Below are 6,395 nucleotides of genomic sequence, written 5' to 3' on the forward strand. Positions count from 1 at the left end.
CCATCTTGATCTTCATGTTCTTTGGCGCGCTCTCGTTCTCGATGACGAGCAACATCATGGCCATCTTCCCGTCGACCAAGTGCTACCGCATCGCTGGCGGCAAGGGCACGGTCAACGGCACGTGCCCGGTCTAAGCGCTCTCACGAATGGCGCAGGTGTCTAGTGTTCGTATAGGACTTGACTGTAACGTCGATAAGAGTCCTTTGTGTATTTGCGTTGCGCAATTGTGAGTCGGTGTTGGCGATCCAGTGCACTAGACCGAGCTTAGCAATAGGCTTGTGAGCAAATTGTTGAATGTTGGAGATATGGAGCGGTATATGTTCACAAAGGTGTCACTGCTGCAATGTGCTCGTCCCATCGCCCAGACGCGGCGCCCATGCAATTCACTGTCAGTGCTGAAAAATACCAACAGGCTCAACCGCACGCCATAGATAGCCATATATAATTTATAAATGTGGTACGTGCCATGATTAACAAAACAGTCGATTGCTCGCGTTGTATTGCTCGCACGCCGACAACAAGTAGCGCGTTGTGCTCCCCAAAGGATCGAGAAACACCAGGCCAAGTGGCAGCGCTTTCATTTCCGAACGCAATTGTCGGCAACCGAGCTGCCTCGCATAGCAGGCGGCGCCACACCTGGTTTTCAAGACCTGTGATTGGCTCAAATATATAAATCGCCCAATTACTGTACATTCCGCGCGAATTGCGATCTTAAGCTGGTCCAGGTACTATCAACGAGGCTTTACGGAGACTGCCGCTCGACGGCGTTTGGGAAGACGTACAATATTGTTCTTTGGATGACGTTAGCCTCTTTGTGTTGTGCCTTCTGCGCCAGGACGATGAGTCCTATCCGCTGCATCGCGTCAATACGCTGGACCTTCAAAGACGAGGAGCCAGTGCAAGCGACACGGATGCGTTTCCTGGTTGTGATCCACACATTAGAATGCCCCATTCTAAGCATCAAGGGCACGACTCAAGCTCCCAATGCATCGCCGTCGGTGCGCCAAGCAGCCAAGCATGGCCACATACACACTACATTGGCTCTAGTTATAGACGACGCGCCGTCACCTCTGCGCGATCGTAGTGCAGCGAGAGAGTCGCGTCAAGCGCAGCATGCGGCCGCTTGAAGCGCAAGGCACAGGTCATCGTATACTGCGTGGACGCCGCATAGGGCTGGACAGAGAATGTGTGCAGCGACGGGGCAATGTCGTCGGCCATGCACTCGTTCGCGTCGTCGCCCGAGCACACGTCCACGTCGGTAGAGGCTTCCAAAAGCACTGTAGCGCGGCGTCCCATCGCGTCAAACGAGGTTTGCACAAGGCGACAGCTACAAAATAATATCAAGAATTCAAGAAAATTTCAAATAAGTTTCAAAAATTCAGTGTACCGGAGTAGAAGCGGCGTCGAGATGGCCGAGGTGGTGAGCGCGCGGAGCCCATGGATGCTCATGGCCAGCTGCACATACGGTGTCGGCGGAGGGCTCGGGTACGTCACAACAAACGCGCTGTCCGCGAACGGCGCGGGCGCTTCCATCGAATGGTCCATGTACGACGTGAAGGCAAGTCGGAACTCTTGGCGTGTGCGAATGTCAACGGCCATGCTGCCGCTCGTGCTCTGCCAAAGGAGAAGCGCGCTACTTGTCTCGGCATCTAGACGTCGACGCGCATGCCACTCGACCCCGTTGACAAAGATGTTGCCTATGATAGTGTCTCGTGCCCATCTATCCCGGCACGAAGACTCTACCATCCAAATGCACTTGGGTCGAGAGACTAGCGTCGCCGATTTGAATCTGATTGGCTTGAATATGTACGGCCTTGGACGCCAGTATCATGGCCGGTGCATCTAGAAGACGACATCAAAACTCACCAAGCGCGCGGTTCAAAGTACGCACCCGGAACACCTAGTGTCATACCGGTGGGGGCCGCCAGCGCCACCATCTGGTTGGGTCCTGACGCGATCGCAAGCGACGAGCCGTTCACAGCTACGGTAATGCTCTGTGCGGCCGCCAGCGATACGTAATTCGTGTCCGTAGGATCGCCGAGAAGGACGGCTGAGCCACCGAGCGCCACCATGGTCTTGTTGACGTGCTTGCGAAAGCCTGCGTTGGCACCGAGCGCAATGCTGCCATGGATCTCGACGCTGCTGCTGGACGACGACGCGGGACTGTTGATGTGCACCTCGGTGGCATGCATCGTCAACATACCTAAACGAGCGATTAGGATTAGGATTAGGGTTGTGCGACAATGGAAAATAGGTACCGGTGGTCATCTGCAGCTGCGTTGTGGCCTCGAGAGCTAGCGTCGATGCCGCACCAAGTGCCATGGACACGGCGCGAAGGCCCATACTCTCCGCCGTGACGTTGAGTGTCTTGGCACTCGTCAGCGAAATGGCAGTGGCAGCAACGGCTACGTCGGTCGTCGTCTTGGCGCTGCCAAGATGCACCGTCGTGGACCCGACTGCAAACGACGCGCCGGCGACGGCAACCGCGCCACCGATCGAGGTTGGGAGCTCGTTCGAACCGCTATTGAGCGCAAGAGCCCCCGACAGCTTGACGTGGCTGTCCGGTTGATTGCTCCCAATGCTCGTCGTTGTCATCACGTGCTCGTCCGTGTTGATGGCGACGTGACCAAGCGTGCGGGTCGAGCCGACGCCGCCTTGGATTGTGACGGTCCCGCCAACGGCGCCGGGGCCACCCGAGACCAGCACGTCGCCGCCCGCATCGGCCGCCGACTGCCCGACGAGCTCCAAGCGAATTTGGGACGACGAACTCCGAGGCATGACGCGCACCGACGACGCGCCGTCGCGGCCCAGCACGAGCTCATCTACACCGCATGTTAGAATCCATTCGGTTCAAGAGGACGCGCGTACGGGCTTCGAGCGTCAGCGGCGTCGTGGCCTGGAGACCTGCGGTCGTCTTGTCGGCGTGGAGCACCAAGTGGGCACCGAGCGCGATGCGACCAAGGCGGCCGTCGATCGTGATACCGAGCGCCGACGGGTCCTCGGGTGGCACGGCGTCTGGATTCGGAAAACACACGGCGCCGTCGGCGTTGACGCGGAGTCGCTGCTGCCCGCTCGTACTCGCCACGATCGCGCCCTTCTGCGACGCAAAGTTCAAGTCGCCGGCTTGGACGAGCCCGCCGCTGACGTCGGCCGCTGTCGTCATGGTCGTCCCATCTTTAAAGATGACATTGCCGGCATGTACGGTTGCAGCTTGGACGCTGGGTGCTACCGTCCTCATGCCATTTATTGGGCTGTTGGGTCAAAGATCGCGTACCGACAAGGCCGTTCGAGTAGGTGACCGTGCCGTTGCCAAAGACCTCGACACCATGGAAGCGCGGCGCGAGGTCGTCACCGTCCGCGTCGTCGGACGGAATTCGCTTGTACTGTCCAATGCGCATCGTGCCGTCTTCCAGCGCAATGCTCGCGGTCGCGGGCGCGTGGCCTAATCAATGGTAGGAAACATGAGCGTCAACATGGTAGACTGTACCGTTGTTCTTGAGGTACACGGACGCCGTCTCGGTTGAAACGACGGTAAAGTGTTCGTCGACGTACGTGCCGAGAAGGTCGACTTGGTGCTCGACAAAAAAGTCGGTTTGCGCAAGGAAGATCGCTATCGCAATGAGCACGGCGAGCGACAAGAAGCTCAAAAGAAGCACAAAGTTCCAGAACGTGTGGTCGCCGTCGGCCTCGCGCCGGCGGCGAAAGGCAAAGCGTGGCCGCGCGTCGCCGTGCGATCGAAGCACGCGGAACCGTCGAGGCCGGCGCGACGGCTCGTGCATGGGCTCAGACACATCGCTCGCCGCGCCAGCATCGCCGTCATGGTCGCTTCCGCCATCGGCGTCGTCCTTGTAGATCTCGCTCTTGAGTGGCATCGGCGACGAGTACTCGTCGTCGTCGGCCCCGGTCATCATCTTGGTCGATATCACAAAGCAGATCTCAGATGCCTTTTTATAGGACCCTAAATTTAGGCCTTGACAGCCTTTCTTGAGCGTGCCATGCTCTATCGGAGCCTTTAATATGCATATTTCGGCATATTATGGCCTAATTAGGACTCTCCTGAAATAGGTGGAAGTGTGTGAAGTAAAGTAAACAAGTGCAAAGTGCAGTTTGTCGGAGCTCAGTTTTCAAATTGCATCTTATTGATACCTCAAAGCCAAACCAACTCTGCGAGCAAGGGTCCATGGACCGTCTGTGTTGACCCTTGCTACGAGTTACAGAGGAGCTAGCTGTAGCTACAAGGACTCGGTGCGCTCTGCGTGACCTAAAGCATCGACGTTCTTCATCTCGACGCATCACACATCCATGTCATACACGCGCCACGCTACTAGTATCCTCGTTGGTCTAGTACACGGACGGGCGGCGCTTCATGTCCTTGAGCAGCGCGACGACTTCGGCGAGCGTTTGTTCGATTTGGTCGAGGCGTTCACTGGACGACGGCGACCCGAGGTCGTCCGAGATGAAGCCAATGTCGCCCGTCGCCGAGAGGAGCGCCGTGTGATCACCAGGCCCATCAGCCGCGATCGGCGTCAAGCCCGCAGTTTTTTCGCTTCGAAGAACACACTCGGCAAAGCTCACAAGGGCCTCGAGCTTCGCGAGTTCGAGGCCGCCGTCGACGGTCTTGGTCATGATGGCAATGAGCACGTTGAGCAGCATCACCATGACGATCGTCGCGTGCGTCAGCAGCAGCGTGTAGCCGAGCACGTAGGACGACGTGTCGGGGAGGTTCTCAAACGGATCAAGCTCGATTTGTCCGAGCATGACGAGGAACGTGGTCACAAAGGCGCGCCAGAGCGTGTTGTACGTCTCTTCGTCCGTGTCTTGAAACAGCAAGAAATACCCGCACGCATACGCACACTGGAACGGCCAGTAGAACGCGAGGAACCGGAAGACGTCGCGGAGGAGCCCGCGCATCATCGGGATGAGGTACCCGGCGGTGCCATGGACCTCGAGGTACTGAAGGCCGAGGATCCAAAGCAGCATGTTGAGCACCATGCCGCAGTAGAGCCGCAGCGTCAAGTCGGCATCGCCGATGAGCTCGTACACGGCAAAGACAAGGACCGACGAAAACGTCGGCAGCTGCACGCAGTTGAAGAACGAGTCAAAGTACTTGGCCGTGTCGCCGCCGACCAAGAGGACGGCAAACTGATAGACGACCGAGAAGGGGCAAAAGATGACGTAGTAGAGGACCTTTTGCGAGCGCGGACTGAGGCTGTGGAAACCGCAGTCAAACAGCCTATTGTGCTCGGCGACTTCGCCAAACATTTCGTTGAGCTCAAAGCGCAAAAAATAGAGTCCCGTGAGCCCAACAACGACCGTGTTGAAGTTGGTGAACAGCGCCCAATGGACCACGTGGAGGGACTCGCGCATCGAGAGCGTCACGGCAAGCGCGATGCAAATGATACCCGCGGTCGCCGCGCGCCACGATGCCCGGCGCTCGTACGTGAACCACGGCGACGCACTCAGCGCAATGAGAAGCGGGATGCCAATGTACAGCCATGCTTGGAGTTGCGTCGGGTACGCATCGCCGCCGGGTCGCATCGACACGGCCACCGTCATCGAGAGCAAAAGAAGGCAGTACATGAGCAGCTGCTCCATGTACATGCGAAGGCCGAAGCGCTACGGCGACCATGAGCCTCGATCCTTGTCGATGTCGCGGCGTCCGTACCTGCCACTTGAGGGCAATGACTTCGCGCATGACCGAATGTTCGAGGAGCTTCTTGGTGGCTGTGTCGGTCGAGCCTTGCTGCGACGACGACTGCAGCGTCACAAAGAGCGCGGTGCGGTTGACGTCGACGCCGTTGCCGTTGTAGACCCGAGCGAGCTACATGGCAAGCTGTCACGTGACGCCGCGGATGAGACAGTGACAGACCTCGGTCGGGTTGTTGATGCACTTGTCGAGTTCGCGGACGGCTATGGACAAGTCACTCCGCGTCTCCACCGCGCGCTCGTACGCGGCGAGCGAAAAGTGCGGCGAGTCGGTCTCGATGTCGTGCGCGCTCATAGTTATTGCGTGGGAAAGGCCGAGGATGTCGACGGAAGAGATGGTCGGCGTCCAGCAGCCGACGTTTCTTTTAGACCACGTTTTTAGCCAATCGGAACGTGGGTGGGAATCACATACCATTTCCAAGAGAATGAGCTGGCACGCTCCGCGCGTCGTTTTGTTATGACACAACAAGACACATTTGGACCGCGAAGCAAGCGCTCGGCCAATCTAGGGCAGCTTAGCCATGGCTTTTTCTCATGAGGAAACTCAAGTTTCTGGTCTAAAACTGGATACGTATGGCTCGAAGGTAAACTTGGGCGCAATAACGTTAGACTGGCGATTATTGCCTATACCAGGTACATGCAATTCCTCCTCGGCTTCGAACCCATCGTTGGATTGAATGTACCGGTAC

The 6,395-nt window shown here is 57.6% G+C and overlaps 3 protein-coding genes across 3 annotated transcripts in view; 1 reads left to right on the forward strand and 2 right to left on the reverse strand.

Annotated features, from left to right (window-relative positions):
• Positions 1 to 1,044: 1,044 nt before the first annotated feature.
• SDRG_00338 (hypothetical protein) lies at positions 1,045 to 3,925 on the reverse strand. The gene is made up of 8 exons (XM_008605810.1): positions 3,488 to 3,925; positions 3,275 to 3,442; positions 2,869 to 3,225; positions 2,259 to 2,822; positions 1,892 to 2,203; positions 1,744 to 1,842; positions 1,388 to 1,697; positions 1,045 to 1,327 (listed from the first exon to the last, which is right to left on the reverse strand). The coding sequence occupies exons 1-8, from the start codon at positions 3,909 to 3,911 to the stop codon at positions 1,048 to 1,050; spliced, it is 2,514 nt and encodes an 837-aa protein (XP_008604032.1). The 5' UTR covers positions 3,912 to 3,925; the 3' UTR covers positions 1,045 to 1,047.
• A 180-nt stretch (positions 3,926 to 4,105) lies between these two features.
• On the reverse strand, positions 4,106 to 6,059 carry SDRG_00339 (hypothetical protein). The gene is made up of 3 exons (XM_008605811.1): positions 5,870 to 6,059; positions 5,666 to 5,821; positions 4,106 to 5,616 (listed from the first exon to the last, which is right to left on the reverse strand). Exons 1-3 carry the CDS (start codon positions 5,999 to 6,001, stop codon positions 4,342 to 4,344), a joined length of 1,563 nt encoding a protein of 520 aa, XP_008604033.1. The 5' UTR covers positions 6,002 to 6,059; the 3' UTR covers positions 4,106 to 4,341.
• Positions 6,060 to 6,343: 284 nt separating this feature from the next.
• SDRG_00340 (hypothetical protein) overlaps positions 6,344 to 6,395 on the forward strand; it is a gene marked incomplete at both ends in the record, with an annotated part of 2,188 nt that continues 2,136 nt past the window's right edge. The window contains one exon of the mRNA XM_008605812.1: positions 6,344 to 6,391. Within this exon, the coding sequence (XP_008604034.1) occupies positions 6,344 to 6,391 (48 nt within the window). The remainder of the gene's footprint in view (positions 6,392 to 6,395) is intronic.

The sequence above is a fragment of the Saprolegnia diclina genome (assembly GCF_000281045.1).
Source record: "Saprolegnia diclina VS20 unplaced genomic scaffold supercont1.1, whole genome shotgun sequence".
NCBI classification, from domain to species: Eukaryota; Oomycota; class Saprolegniomycetes; order Saprolegniales; family Saprolegniaceae; genus Saprolegnia; species Saprolegnia diclina.

Bases quoted from the DNA above. Each gene is read 5' to 3' on its own strand.
- SDRG_00338 (XM_008605810.1), bottom strand. From the start codon at position 3,911: ATGATGACCGGGGCCGACGACGACGAGTACTCGTCGCCGATGCCACTC. The intron at 3,443-3,487 runs GTACAGTCTACC...ACCATTGATTAG, and splicing joins CGTGTACCTCAAGAACAACG to GCCACGCGCCCGCGACCGCG. The intron at 2,204-2,258 runs GTACCTATTTTC...TCGCTCGTTTAG, and splicing joins GCAGCTGCAGATGACCACCG to GTATGTTGACGATGCATGCC.
- SDRG_00339 (XM_008605811.1), bottom strand. From the start codon at position 6,001: ATGAGCGCGCACGACATCGAGACCGACTCGCCGCACTTTTCGCTCGCC. The intron at 5,822-5,869 runs GTCTGTCACTGT...CTTGCCATGTAG, and splicing joins GCATCAACAACCCGACCGAG to CTCGCTCGGGTCTACAACGG. The intron at 5,617-5,665 runs GTACGGACGCCG...TGGTCGCCGTAG, and splicing joins TCATTGCCCTCAAGTGGCAG to CGCTTCGGCCTTCGCATGTA.